At 45.0% G+C, this 14,785-nt stretch overlaps 2 protein-coding genes across 4 annotated transcripts; one reads left to right on the forward strand and one right to left on the reverse strand.

The window, feature by feature from the left end:
- The first annotated feature begins 1,948 nt into the window (after positions 1–1,948).
- LOC112889736 (DNA repair protein RAD5A) lies at positions 1,949–9,947 on the forward strand. 3 transcript variants are annotated; one of them, XR_003228171.1, is made up of 20 exons: positions 1,952–2,675; positions 2,755–2,888; positions 2,991–3,126; positions 3,527–3,580; positions 3,654–3,800; positions 3,887–4,038; positions 4,127–4,211; positions 4,315–4,572; positions 4,763–4,909; positions 5,382–5,537; positions 5,691–5,758; positions 6,774–6,896; positions 7,086–7,185; positions 7,254–7,366; positions 7,524–7,799; positions 7,899–8,099; positions 8,328–8,421; positions 8,514–8,603; positions 9,229–9,327; positions 9,434–9,497. XR_003228171.1 is itself a non-coding variant. In XM_025956504.1 (20 exons), exons 1-20 carry the CDS (start codon positions 2,151–2,153, stop codon positions 9,554–9,556), a joined length of 3,063 nt encoding a protein of 1,020 aa, XP_025812289.1. In that variant the 5' UTR covers positions 1,955–2,150; the 3' UTR covers positions 9,557–9,947. The 3 variants fall into 3 exon arrangements, 2 of the variants coding, with proteins under 2 accessions (XP_025812300.1, XP_025812289.1); XM_025956504.1 differs by having other exon boundaries at positions 1,955–2,675; positions 8,532–8,603; positions 9,434–9,947; XM_025956515.1 differs by lacking the exons at positions 8,328–8,421; positions 8,514–8,603; positions 9,229–9,327; positions 9,434–9,497 and having other exon boundaries at positions 1,949–2,675; positions 7,524–7,795; positions 7,899–8,040.
- A 148-nt stretch (positions 9,948–10,095) lies between these two features.
- On the reverse strand, positions 10,096–11,252 carry LOC112889751. The gene is made up of 2 exons (XM_025956526.1): positions 10,604–11,252; positions 10,096–10,526 (listed from the first exon to the last, which is right to left on the reverse strand). Exons 1-2 carry the CDS (start codon positions 11,100–11,102, stop codon positions 10,336–10,338), a joined length of 690 nt encoding a protein of 229 aa, XP_025812311.1. The 5' UTR covers positions 11,103–11,252; the 3' UTR covers positions 10,096–10,335.
- Between the last annotated feature and the right edge of the window lie 3,533 nt (positions 11,253–14,785).

The raw sequence follows: 14,785 nt of genomic DNA on the forward strand, positions 1-14,785 counted from the left end.
GACCTCCCGCCCGACCAAAGGGCGGGATGCCTCCCGCCCGCTGAACGGGCGGGACGCGTGGGGCCCGGGACATCCCGCCCTTTGGTTGGGCGGGATGCCCTCCCAGGGACCTCTTCGCAAATAATTTATTTGCGAAGAGGCCCTCGGGTGACATCCCGCCCTCTGGGTGGGCGGGATGTCCCGGGCCCCACGCGTCCCGCCCGTTCAGCGGGCGGGAGGCACCCATTTCTTTAAATTTTCCCAACGGCCACCCCTTTTTCGAATTTTAATTTTTTTTATCCCTTTTTTAAAAAAAATTCTAGCGCGCAGTGGGGGACGATCCAGAAGCAATAGACGAGGCCCACGAGGGGACCATACAGCAGTTCGTCGAGATACTACGTGACCTCCCACAACCTGCTCGAGCAAAATGTTCCACTGTTCAAGTGCCTGACTGAAGCTATTCCCGCTCCAAAGGAGGATCCATGTGTCATAAGCGTCACTATTAACCCCATGGTGCAAGTGTCCGTACCACCATAAGGACTTTCCTCGTCCGCAACCCTCATTTAGTGGAGTCACACCTAATACGAAGATGGACCCTCATAATTCTTATGGAATTCAACTAGAAACGTTGTTTCACTACAAGATTTGCAATTTATACTGAGAGTTGTATGTGCAGTGGCCGACGGCAGGTAGTATTTTAACCAGGCATGCAAAATCTCGTTGGTGATTCTTCGTCGCTGATTGGTTGTCGGCAAATGTTAGCGCTGGAATTCTAGGGCAATTGTTGCGGATGGAGTAGTGTTTCCACCAATTGAGCTTTGTGATTTCATTTACCGTACCATGTTTTCGTTCATATATCCTTCTTCTCAATCCCACAGATGATAAGTTATAATCATGGTGCAATCAAATGTCATCTTCGTGGTTCAACTGAAATGCGCACATTCTGAGTTCACAACGCATACATAGCGCTACCATACTTGATGCTAATAGGCTATTGAGTTTGTCTCATCAATTTTTTAAAACTCTAGCTGTCAAAATCTTTTATTGAAAACATAAGAACCATACTGTATGTGTAGCTTTGTCCTGGAAAAACATTAATATACTGCAAATGTACTATATTTTGTAAATTACTCTAATACAGAATAGCAGTCAAACCCAGACCTAACAATAGAAGGTCAACTGTATCAAATATATTATAAAGGTCTATTTTATCAAAGACAGTACTATGGAAGATGTAGGTACGCGATGTATGTATGTATGTACGCTCAACAAAACTCATGTAAGTATCATTATCAAAATTACAAGAACTCATCAAAACATGCAAATTTGTTACTTTTACTTTGTTAATAGTGTAAATTGCCAAGGAAATGCCAAGTTTTTTAGAATTCATACTCTAGTGAACAAACTTGTTACTAATCTTCCACATTGAGAAAAGACATTTTTTTTTACAAAAATGATCGGATTTATTTTAATTGGACATGACTCAAGTTTTGTTTGAGAAGTGTGAGTTTCTAAAAATGATGAAAAATCACGTGAAAAAAGGTAATGTTTCACTCTAAGAACAAAATGATTTATGCAAAGAAATTAAGTGTTACAGGGAGAGAAATCAAACATTCCAGTAAAACCTATGATTCTTTTTTATTCCAAAGCTTTTTTTGCTAGTAGAACAAGGAGAAAGAGAAGAGTTCCATTGCCTATCAGCATCCTATTTCTTTGAAAGATATTTTCTGTTCTAAAATATAGATCATTTTGATTTTTCTAAGTTTATAGATTTTTTATATACCTAGACACACGTTATATATGTATACATAACAAATACTTTAAATTAAAAAATTAAAATAGACTATATTTTGTAGTGGCTGGAGTAAATGTCAGCATTCCAATTCCAATGGGGATCTAAGTTGGGCCACCTCATACCAATAATCTCAATTTTGGCTGGTCACAAAAATTTGCCGACCAGTTCAAGGCAAGAGCTATGGGGGGACTGGGGTTCCCCAACCCACCGAGCAGCGAGGGCAAATCGGTCCAGCCCTTCAGCTTCCCGCGAAATCTATAGGCGGCGGCGCGAAGCGAGACTGGACTGGAGTTTGGGGGAAAAATTTCGCGGGCCGGGCGCGAGCAGAGCCGGAGCTGTAGCCGCCGCCGCCTCTGCCTCCGCCTCGAGAGGGGAGATGGGGAAGGAGCGGGAGCGGGAGGAGCAGGTGGCCATGGTGCGCGCCGTGCTCGGCGACGGCATGCCGGAGATGGACATCATCCGTGCGCTCCACATGGCCGGCGACGACCCCACCAAGGCCATCAACATCCTCCTCGACTTCGACCACAAGCCGCCCCCGCCGCCTCTCCGGCCGACGCCCTTGCCCTCGCCCTCGCCTCCGCCGGGGAAACCCGCCAAAACCCTCGCCGAGTCGACCCCACCAAGCAAAGCCCCTGCCCGGCCCAAGCCCACGGCAGAGAAACCTAAGGCCGCGCCTGCGCCCGCGACAACCAACGGCAACGGCGCCGGCGAGCACTGGTGGCTGGTTGGGAGCGCCGAGATGGCGGGGCTGTCCACCTGCAAGGGCAGGCGGATTGCCCCCGGGGATGCGGTCACCTTCTCCTTCCCCAACGCGGCGGCGGGGAAGAGCCGTCCCGGCCGCTCCTCCCTCGCTTCCTGCTCCTCCGAGATCATGCGCTTCTCCACCCCGAACCATGGGGAGGTACATTCATCACTGCTGCCCACCCTAATTTTTGACACTGCATCGCGCCACTATGGTGTAACGACGTGTTGCTGTATAGGTTGGTCGCATTCCCAACGAATGGGCGCGTTGCCTGCTTCCCCTACTCAAGGAGAACAAGATAAAAGTTCAGGGCACCTGCAAATCAGCTTCTGAGGCGCTTAGCATTATGGACACTGTCCTCTTGTCGGTGAGGTATATGAATTGCAGCTGGAGCTAACTCCAATTTATATGCTGTTGAGCGTTTCTGTTGTTTGACGACTACTCCATCTTGAGTCTGTTTTGTATACTTTGCAGTGTATATATGAACAGCTCAATGTTTCATGATCAAAAGCAATCGACACCCAAGGCAGCTCGGGTTGCTCCGGAGGAATCGACATTTTATCCACTACCTGCACTTTTCAAATTGATTGGACTTGCCCCTTATAAAAAGGTGAGCTGTTTGCTCTTATTGTCTCCTGTTCATTTTATCATTAGTGCAAATGCGCTACAAAAGTCATCAATTCAAAGCTCTTGGTATAGGTGAATCATCATGGATAAATATGCACTGCAAAAGTTTGTACTTAGGAGCTCTTTGGTACCCTGAAATCATCCTTGATAAATAATTCTGAAACAGAGTCGTTGATACATACTGAAAGCAAGGAACTAAAAAGTATGTAAACCATTTATATATTTACCCAACATCGTACATCAAATGATTTTAGATTGTGAACAGTGGTATAAAGAGACCGTAAAAGAAATGAGTCCATGTAAATTATATGTATTTGCTCTTTCGCCTGAATTAGCATGTTAGTGTTGTCTGATTTATTTGGTTCAACATAAATTCAAATCAGGCCGCATTTACTCCAGAAGATCTTTATTCCAGGAAGCGACCAATGGAGACAAAGGTAATTGTTTAGTACTTCATACATTACACTGCTATCAACATAATAAATATTGGCCATTCATCTGCTTGAACAGAGCAGTATTGGAGCACCTGCCACAAAGTTGAGATCCGAGAATATGAGATTCGTTTCTGGTGGAAATGAAGATGATCAAGGCGAAGTAACTGTTTCAGATTCAGATTTAGATGATCTAATTGGGGTCTCAGACAGCTCTGCGCTGGAGGTAGTTCAATAACAAATTGTTGTTCCGAGTTTCAGCAACCAGTTGATTGTCTTGACTTCGGTAGTGCTCTGAATTTATATTTGTAGGAAAGGGATCCCCCTGATTCTCTGCTGTGTGATCTACGCCCTTATCAAAAGCAGGCCCTTCATTGGATGCTGCAGCTTGAGAAAGGCAGTTCTTCCCAGAATGCAGCTACAACCCTTCACCCTTGTTGGGAAGCATACAAACTCGAGGACAAGTATGTATGTTGTATTAACTGTTTATTTTTTTATCATGGTAGCAATAGTTGAACATTAACATTTTTCATTTTTCTGCATTTGTTTTAGGAGGGAGCTAGTTTTGTACTTGAATGTCTTCTCAGGCGATGCTACAACTGAATTTCCTAGTACACTACAACTTTCCAGAGGAGGGGTAAGGATATATTTCACATATTTCTCTTTACCATTTCTATTGATAGTTGTAGTTTCTGGTTGAAATTGGATCCATTTTATTAGCTGACTGAGTAAATTTTAAGATTCTGGCAGATGCAATGGGACTGGGGAAGACTATTATGACAATAGCTCTTCTTCTTTCTGATTCTAGCAAAGGATGCATCACAACTCAGAATACTACTCACATATCTGGAGAAGCCAGTGGGTTGGGTGAATCGCAAGATGCTGTGAAGAAGCTTGCTAGCCCTTTCTCTTTTAGTAGGCAGAGGACACTCAAGGCCCCACTTATTGGAGGTGGCAATCTAATTATCTGCCCAATGACACTAATAAGTCAGTGGAAGGTATAGGCTAATAGTGACACCGCCACACCATTGTCTATGCTATGCTATATGTATGTTCATTTGCTATTTGCAGAGAAGTAAAAGATAAGAGGTCAACCAACATAATTTGACTTGCTTTACCAATTTCATTTATAAAATGTAATCCTACAACTACTTTTTTGAACACTATGATTAATATTGTGAATATCAGGCAGAGATTGAAGCTCATACTAAGCCAGGTGCTGTGAATATATATGTTCACTATGGACAAAACAGGCCAAAGGATGCAAGCTTTATTGGTCAGAGTGATATTGTCCTAACTACATATGGTGTTGTGTCATCAGAATTTTCAATCGATGTAAGCTCTGAAGATCTCATAGCATGTACCTATCTTTCAATTTACTCTTAGTATGCTCAAGCTTTTGTAAATATCTTCATTGGTTGTATAACATAGATAGCACCAACCCATGTGATTGACTGGTCATTTGCATACTTTTACCACTATAGCCCCTTGATTTGGCATCTTTTATCTGTGCCCTCTTTTTAAAAAAGAAATAGTTCAAAGTAATACAGATGCTGCATTACCTTTTTGTTTGTTTTTGTCCTTCGCGCCATGAGTGTACATTTGATTCATCACAACCTCGTTGGTAATGAAAGTGGCTTGCTTAAATTTGGTTCATGCATGAGAGGAAGTATAATATAAAGAAAATAACCACATTGACCAAAGTGGGGATGCAATGATGGGGAACTTCACTGGGGCTATCACCATTAATCTTTAGTTTGATTATGCAATCTGATTATTAACTGAACTTTTGATATCTGCTGGGTAGGGCTCAACGGAACATGGGGCTTTGTACTCGGTACATTGGTTCAGAGTTGTGCTTGATGAAGCACACATGATAAAATCTTCTAAAAGTTTGATATCCCTAGCTGCGGCTGCTCTGACTGCTGATCGGCGCTGGTGTCTCACTGGTACGCCAATTCAGGTGAGGATATGTAGCATCTTTGTTAGAATTCACTGAAGAGATTATATTTATCCCCCTAATGTAGGATTATGGAGCAGACAAATTATACTTATTATTTTCATGCATGTATTTGCATATTAGGTGCTTATGCGTTTTTTTTTACTTTGCTGGCAGAACAACTTGGAGGATTTATACAGCCTTTTCCGGTTTCTGAGAGTTGAACCATGGAGGAACTGGGCTTTGTAAGTACGATATTCATTTGTTTCCATTAACTGGTCTTGTTAAACTTGGCAACTGTAAATTAATTGGATTGTTGAAAATTCGTAATTGTTTATTTGCATTATTTACCATTCTTTGTTTATTTACACATAACAACAGCCTTTTTAGGTTGTTTAGATGATTTATGTGTTTAATAACAGTGGCAGAGAACTAGGAAAAGTATATTAACCCAGACAGGAAGAGATAAATCATGAATAGGAGCGAATTAGAACATGCGAATAGCACAGTGGTAGGTCCTTGGTCATCCAGTTGTGAGGCTACCAACCTGGGTTCAAATCCTGTGTCTTGCCTAAAAAAGGCCCCTCGCTGCGCGTCCTTCGCAGTCCGGGATTAGGGGGCTTTTCTCTACCCTGCAGATGGAAGAAAACTTCTTAATGCAATGCCTCAGGGGAGGTCTTTCCCTCAGGGGTTGAGCTTTTGTAGATTTCAGCGTCGTAACAGGAATGTGCCAAACATGGGGGGAGCCAAGACCCCTGGCACTGGCCCCTCCCTCCAGCACTGTTTAGTAGTGTCTGCATCCAAATTTTCTGTTTGAGACTTGACAAACTTATCTCTTAGTTGTAAGAATTACAGCAAGATGTAAACTACATTGTTGTTTTTTCTTAAAAACAAGAACTGTCCACTTGGTTATACAACATTATTCCGTAAATCCTATTCTATTTTGTTCACATCAAGTATGTTCTTTTTTCGAGAATACACAGGAGGGCTGTGTATCTTTGTACTACCTCCACTCTCAACGTCATATATTTGGGAACAGAGGGAGTATTAGGTATAAAATAGAGTTTTGTTACAATTCGGCAGCTGTAGCACAAGCCCGGATCCAGGATCTGTCAACACTTGCTAATGTACTATACTTAAATAAGGTTCACATCAAGTATGTTAATTCTGATGTTGTCAGAGTCTGGCTATATTCTTCATACCATGTAACAAATTTTGAATATTAATTTCTATAACTTCTAGTGTTTGTCTTCTGTTTAGGTGGAATAAACTTGTACAAAAACCATATGAAGAAGGTGATGAAAGAGGCTTAAAGCTAGTGCAGTCCATTTTGAAGCCAATTATGTTGAGAAGGACTAAAAATAGCACAGACAATGAGGGCAGGTACGTTCAACTTTGGTTATGATGCATTTTGTCTTTCTCCCCTCCTTTGTAGGGTAGAGGAGCTTTATAAATTACTCAGAAGAAGGAATACAATCTGGCTGTGTTTTCTAAAAGCCAGCACTCTATTAAACCACTTTCACTTTTGCATATGAACAATCTTTTTGGACTTGCATGCATGCTTTTGTGCAGACCAATTCTTAATTTACCCCCTACAAATATTGAAGTAAAATATTGTGATCTGTCTGAGGCTGAGAAGGATTTCTATGAAGCTCTATTTCGCAGATCTAAGGTAATGCGCTTCAACTGATAAGCATTTTCATTCGGAGAGATAAATTAATTGCCTTTTGTTGCTTGTAGGTAAAATTTGATCAATTTGTGGAGCAAGGAAAGGTTCTGCACAACTATGCTTCAATTCTGGAGTTACTTTTGCGCCTTCGTCAATGCTGTGACCACCCATTCCTTGTTATGAGGTTTGTTTACATGCAATGCTATGCTGAATAACAGGTTGCTATTGGTACCTGAAATTTGGGCTCGTACATTCTTACATGAAGAGCAATAGCTTTTAAATATTGACCATCAATGTTTGAAGCTTTTTTGCCACTGATTGGAGATTTTTTTTGTTGCCAGTCGTGGTGATACACAGGATTTTGCAGACGTAAACAAGCTTGCAAAGCGTTTCCTGCGTGGTGGTAATGGTCCTGTTAATGGGGATTCTTCTTACCTTCCCTCTAGAGCTTTCATCGAAGAGGTTGTTCAAGAATTGCAAAAAGGTGAAGGGGAGTGTCCTATTTGCCTGGAAGCCTTTGAGGATGCTGTATTAACTCCCTGTGCTCACCGTTTATGCCGAGAGTGTCTATTATCTAGTTGGCGTAGTGCAACAGCTGGTCTTTGCCCTGTCTGTAGGTATTTAATGTTTCACTCTATTTCTGTCTCTGATACATTTTTCTTCCCTAAGCATATTTCCAGTCTGTCATGTCCTTCAATTTGATTGTACTATTGCAGAAAATCGATGAGCAAGCAAGATCTTATAACTGCCCCAACTGATAGCCGCTTTCAAATTGATGTTGATAAAAACTGGGTTGAATCTTCCAAGATATCTGCTCTCCTGCAGGAGTTGGAAGTTCTTCGCAGTTCTGGTGCCAAGAGTATCGTGTTTAGTCAGTGGACTGCATTTTTAGATCTGTTGCAAATTCCACTTTCAAGGTAAGTGGTGTTAAGTTTTTATGAGTCAATGTCAACTTCGTATAGGCCAATCTCTGCACATTATGTTTTTTATGTATGCTGCCACCTGTAAGATCTATAATAACTATTTCTTTCTGCCTAGAACCTCCTGTCCCCACAGTATTAGACCTAATATTTTGACAGGTCTTTTTAACGACTGTTGTGATGAATCTGATCATACCAACTAATCATTGAGTTTTTGCATGGCAGGAATAACTTTTCATTTGCTAGGCTGGATGGGACGTTGAATCTTCAGCAAAGAGAGAAAGTAATCAAGGAGTTCTCTGAGGACAGAGGCATTTTGGTATTCCTTCTGTTGCTTGAATCCACTCCTTTCTAGATTAGTGTCATCTTAAATTGAAAGATGTGATGTGTTAAAGATGTTAGGACCTTCAGTTCATTTGATCTATGCAGGTTCTGCTTATGTCTCTGAAGGCTGGTGGTGTTGGTATCAACCTTACTGCTGCATCTAGTGCGTTTGTCATGGTAAATTTTTATTCAACCTTTTCTCAAAATTTACACACAATATCATTTTTGAACTAGAAGGCGTACTTTGGTTAGCGGTTTGTTAACACCCTTCATATCAAGTTCCATATTTTGGCTATCTCAGCCTCCTTCATATCTCCACTGTTGATATTAGACAATCATAACCAAAATTAACCATAAAAATGGGAAACAATTTCATTGTGATGTTTGGTTCATCAATGCCGAACTGGCACAATATATGGCAATATGCTAGGCTGGTGGCAGTGTCCTGCATATATTACATCATGACCCAACACTACACACCAGCCAACACCTTAAAATTTGTTTGAATGTAACATATACTAAGGTAGCCAGTTTGTGCCCTTTTTCTGCCAAATTGGCCAAGGTTAGGCGATCAAAACCCAACACTACACACTAGCAAGCAAAGATAATCTGGCCACACTTTATCAGTTCATTAACGCATGGGACCTGGCATGCAGAAAATGAGTAGCAATATAGCCTGTCTAAACAATAATATTATGTGCTGTAATATCTACTTTTTTAGGCTGGAGTGATCCGTGATTTTTCAGCTGTGTTTGCATGTTCTATGAGCATTTGTGAGTATTATGAATGGTGTTTGCTTCAGGACCCTTGGTGGAATCCTGCTGTTGAGGAACAAGCTGTCATGCGCATCCATCGAATTGGTCAGACAAAGACTGTTTCTATCAAAAGATTCATTGTGAAGGTACCTTTCTTTTTGTTCAAAATCTCATCATAATCCAGATTTGACATTATAATATGGTCTCCTGTTATCATTCTGTGTTTATCATGATATGACACAACCGACTCAGGGCACTGTTGAAGAAAGAATGGAAGCCGTGCAGGCGCGTAAGCAAAGAATGATTTCTGGAGCCTTGACGGATCAAGAAGTCCGCACAGCACGTATAGAAGAACTGAAGATGCTTTTCTCTTGAGACGGCAAAAGGGCTGCTATGGTCAGCATTCTCACACACTGCATCCATGGCAAACACAGGAAGTTCGGCATCCCCCCACCCCCACCCACCCAAAAGCCGAAAAGGAAGGGCAAAGCGAGGGTAAGAGTTCCGATTGCTGCTGTCTAGATATCTTCCATCTTCCGGCGCTTAGCTGTTGTTGTACACATGATTTTGTATGTATCATGAACAAAACTTGAGAGTCGGCAGAAGAAAAGGTGTACCTGCGCATTCTTTTCGGAACAGGTATATATAATGAGCATGATTAATGCCTGCCAAGAGTCCAAGACGCTTCCCCGAGTGGGACAGCAACTGAAAGGAACATGGAAGGTGACGTGCTCCTACCAAGATAATCTATATAACTTCAATGATTCCCCCACTTGGTTTTAAATGCCAAATCGCCAATACACCACATGTGCAAGAGGCTGTTCTACCAGAAGGATAAGGAGAACGGTCCTACTTGAAACGATGAAAACTGAGGTAGATTGTTATGTTAAGAATATAGAAGAAATCATCTGACATTTTAGGTTGCTGATCAAAGCAGAAGGATCCACTGACTTTTGCGTCCAGGCAACCACTGAAAATCCATGGGCTTCTTATCAAAAAAAAAAAAATCCATGGGCAGGAGCGAAGACAGTGGATGTGCTCGATCCTTAGCTGACTAGTACTGCACAAACGTACAATCTACGAATCTAGGGACGAATCTAGGGAGGGAGAAGATTACAATTTACAGGTGACCTCTGCCGATCTGAGGCCATACGCTACAACAGCGGCCAGAAGTGCACGAAGCCAAGCCATGGCGGTAGCATGCTTGGCCTGTCGGCAGGGGCGGCCCTGGTCTCTCTGGCTTCGCTTGGACAGGTAGAGGAGGAAGCCGCAGCCGCAGCAGCCTTGGGGCAGAGGAAGAAGCTCCTGCTCCCCAGCTCCACGACCTTCTCGTCCGGGTCCAAGCCTGTTTGTTCGCAAGACAGCCATGTCAATGGACGAGAGGACTCGAGGAGTATCGAGTGCAGGGGAGGCGCCACGTACTCTGCAGGCTGAACTGGGAGTAGTGGAGCCCGAACGCCGATGGGTCGGCGAACGGCAGCAGCGGCCGGCGGCGCTCCCTGATGTAGAGATCCACGGCCGCGGCGACCAGGTCCGCGACGCGCCACTCGGCGCGCGCCATCACGTGCAGCGGCCACATGCTCCGCTGCACGGCCACGGTCACCAGCACCTTGCTCGGCGCCGCCCTCCCGCCGGCTCCCGCCCACGGGGCGTGAGCAGCAGCAGCAGGGTCGCCGCCGCGGTCCATGCCAGCTCGCCGGAAGCTTCGTTCGCTGACGCCGGCGAGCAGGTCCGGGTGCGTCCGGGGCCTCTGCCTCAGCAGCAGGCCATCGCGCTGCTGCTCGGCCCCGCCACCACGCCCGTGGAACGACGCCGACCGCTGCGCCAGCGGCTCGCGCGGCGACGCCAGCGTCCCCGCGTGCCGCGACTGCCTCGGCCCGGGCCCGGCCTTCTGATCCGCCGGCGGCGCGACAGGAGGCATCGCCGCGACCGCAGCGGCGTGGAACCAGAACCCAGAAGCGATGGACTCGAATCGCCTGCTTGCTACCAAGAGCTCTGCAACCTCGCAGGGACAAGAGGATGAAGGTGGACTGGTCCCGGAGCTTATATATAGATAGACACAAGTATGATACGATTCCGATCGTTGGGCCTCGATCAATGAGGTGATTGGTTTAGATTCTGGGGGAGGGGCGGGGGAACTTCAACTCGTGCGGCGCCACGTGTGAGGCGTGCGGCGCCGGCGTCTCCGATTCAAGAAGCACTGTAGAAAACACTGCGAGAGGCTGCAATCGCACGCCGCTTGATCGCCGAGTCCGGCACGGCGAATGAGTCCTGGCGCAGCACACTGCTTGCTGCCCCGGTCGACACATGTAAGCTAGGTCGCCGTCACCTAGTTGGCCTGTCGGAGCCCAACAAAACAGCGGAGAAACGTCTAAAATTATGTCTTGTGGTGCCGTGGTGGCTGCACGGAGTTCACTGGTTGAACATTGAGAGGTTTGAAATTGGTGGGAACCCGTGCCTTGTCTCATGCTAGGCCGGGGCTAACCGATCCAAGCTCTGGGTGGGACCATGGACATGGCCTTTTTCCATCCCAAAAAGAATACAATTCCCACTTTTCCAATAATTTTAAATTTAACTAAAATTTATAAAAAAATTTACTAGCATTTATATTAAATCTCCAAATAAATTTAGTATAAAAATATATTACATGATTAATCTAATGCTATTTATTTTGTAATATAAATATTAATGCTATTTTATATGAATTTGATCAAATTTAAAATTGCTTGACTTCTCAGAAATCCAGAGATATATTTTTTTTGAGACCAGGGAGCAGTAAAGAAAACGCGGGAACCGCTCCTGCGCCATGACTTCTAGCCCATTCGAATTTGATACGACCGTCCCATGACGTGCGTTAGGCACCGTCCATCCGCTCAGGCTTCTGTGCAGCTGCAGTGAACTGATGCGATTGGGATTGGCGTTGGCCATTGGGGCAGTTGGTTCTGGGCATGTTGTCACGCAGCACAGCTCGAGAGTCGGGAGATTGACGAGGTGTGGTGGGGTGCAGTGGAGGGAAGCTCGTGTCTTGTGGGGGGGGGGGGGGGGGGGGGGGTTGAGTGGTGACGACGATGGTGGCTAACCTGGGGCTGGTCGCACCTGGCCCGATCTGGATCCTTTTGATTGCCTCTCTGAACGCATGACTTAAATTTTTTTGCAGAGTGGGTATTTTTCTAAAGAATCAAATGGGCTAAAAAAATCCAACAAAATAATTGTATTTCATGAAATTAAGCTTACAACATTAGCGGACTCATCTATTTTTTAAATATATACAAATTAGCGGAATATAGGATAACAATGTTACACAAATATTCAAAACACAAGTAGCGAGTGGAATGGTCCACACCGCTAATCCACTAGGCTAGTCCACTCCACTGACCCATCTGAACTCACTTCCTTAAAAGGGTTCTAGCGGGCAACCCGTGAAACTCTAGCAACGTGCATTCTTCTACTAAAATCTTCTTTTGTCAAGAAAACAAATGAATCTTATTTATGGTGCTGTTGTAATTTGTTGCTACTTTCTCTCATAAATTGAAATACTTTCAAGATATTTTTATTTATTCTCCACTACTGGATATGATTCCAAATAAGTGATATATGTATTATAGTTAATATTGACTTATAATACACTTTCCATGCCAACCGTTAGGATCTTTGCATAGGAATAAATGGCGCAAACTTATTACCTCCCACATATGGCAACATATGATCATGGGATTCTAGTACAAGCTCAATGCATTCATTGCAATCAACTATTCAAAGCAACCAAAGATATTGGTACAAAATACATGCAGTAGGCATTTGAAGACTCAAAAAGTTAGATTATAAAATGAGAGTCTCTTTGAAAGATTGAAAGTTTAGCATGAAGTAGCTTGCCAAGAACTAGTTAACTTGATAGTGATGCCTAAATTGCATTTTAGCCTATTCAATTATCAAAAGTTTAGCTTCACTGTATCTGTGGCTACCTTAAATGTGTGGTTCAAAACATTTTCTAGAACCATTAGATCCGACTATAGTAGTGCATATGTGTAAGACCCGGGGCTACGGGGCTGTGTACCTAGCGTAGTTTAAGAAATTAAGTCCGTTTTATCTCTTATTTATCTCGTTTATCTCTTATTTATCCCGTTTAAGTAGGAGATAGAGCTAACCGATACAGAGAGAATCTACTCGAGATATGTTCTAGTACGATTCCTTAGCTGGTGTTGGTTAGTATCTTTATAACCCTGACCTCTCGGATATATAAGGGAGGACAGGGACCCCTCTAAAAACACGATCTCTAGATCATTCTACACCTAAGGCAATACAAACCACTACAGGACGTAGGGTATCACGCACCTAGCGGCCCGAACCTGTCTAAGCTTTGTGTTCTTTGTACCTTCGAGTTCCTGATCTCGGCGTTCCCTCACCCAAAACCTACCACCTTGGGTATATCCCTCGGTGGGTAGCTGGTTAAACACCGACAGCTGGCGCGCCAGGTAGGGGGACGCGTCGAAGATCCATCGGCGAGCTCGATGGCGACTTTGAAATTCTCCAGGTCAGTTCCCTCTCAGGGCACGACCTTCGTTTTTGCCTCGTGGGTTTGCATCGCAGATGGTGTGGGCGATTTTCGGCGATTCCTCGTCGACATGAAGCCAAAGACTTCCGCTGCGGATCTCCGCAGCGACCTCGACAAGTTAGTCGATGATCTCGACAACTTGTCAACCTGTGCTTCTGCAACAAAGATTGAGATGGAGTCCGCTCCAGGCTCGACTTCTTCCAACGTTGCAGCAACTTCCCCTGGATTGGACTCGTTCCAATCTAGGGATCCGCGTAATCGATCCCAACTCGGTTCATGCAAACTGGCCACTGATCTCCAGGAGGCCAACGTCTCTGGGTCTCTCTCCATGCTAGAGAAGGACCTGGACTTTCTACTCCAGGACGGAAGGCCTGAAGCCACCGCGTGTCAGGGGGCTTCGAGTTGTTTTGGCGCCGGTGATCTAGTGATCACCTCCATGCCGGAGGGGCGCATTGTGCATTGGAGGGGTATGGCGCTCTCCGATCTACTCGAGGCAGAGGGTCGACTTGTGGCTCACCTTGAGCCCCTGCCCTTTCAAGAGGGCAGGTCATTGGCTACCGCGGCGGAGGGGTCGACCGAACTAGTCGACGTAAGCTCTCATGAGCTCACCTCCCGCCAGGTGCTAATGGCGGAAGAAGGCGAGGATGATGGTGGTTTTCCCATCGTCGACTTTGAAGCGATCTCTGAAGATGAGGCCACTGCCAACACTGGCGAAGAAACCGGCGCCGATCGCGAGGCACGGAGGGCCAGGAACAGGGCCCGCGCAATCCGGCGAAGGAGAGCCAACGAGCGTAGGCGATCTATGTATCGCGAGCTTGACCCTGAGTTTGTCGCCGTAAGCGAACAGGGTTTCAGGACCCCGGTGGCCAACATTGCCAGGGTTATGGCCATCCTTGAGCGCAGCCACGATCCGGACGTGCGCCAAGCACTCCTTTACGCGCAGAGGGCCTGGATCCAGTTGGATCAACAAAACCCAGCTTCCACCATCAGGGAGGAGCGCGTGGGAGAAGTCGGAGCCAGGCTCACAGTCGAACGGCCGGCGGTCGCCCTCG

The sequence above is a fragment of the Panicum hallii genome, chromosome 1 (genome assembly GCF_002211085.1).
Source record: "Panicum hallii strain FIL2 chromosome 1, PHallii_v3.1, whole genome shotgun sequence".
NCBI lineage: Eukaryota > Viridiplantae > Streptophyta > Magnoliopsida > Poales > Poaceae > Panicum > Panicum hallii.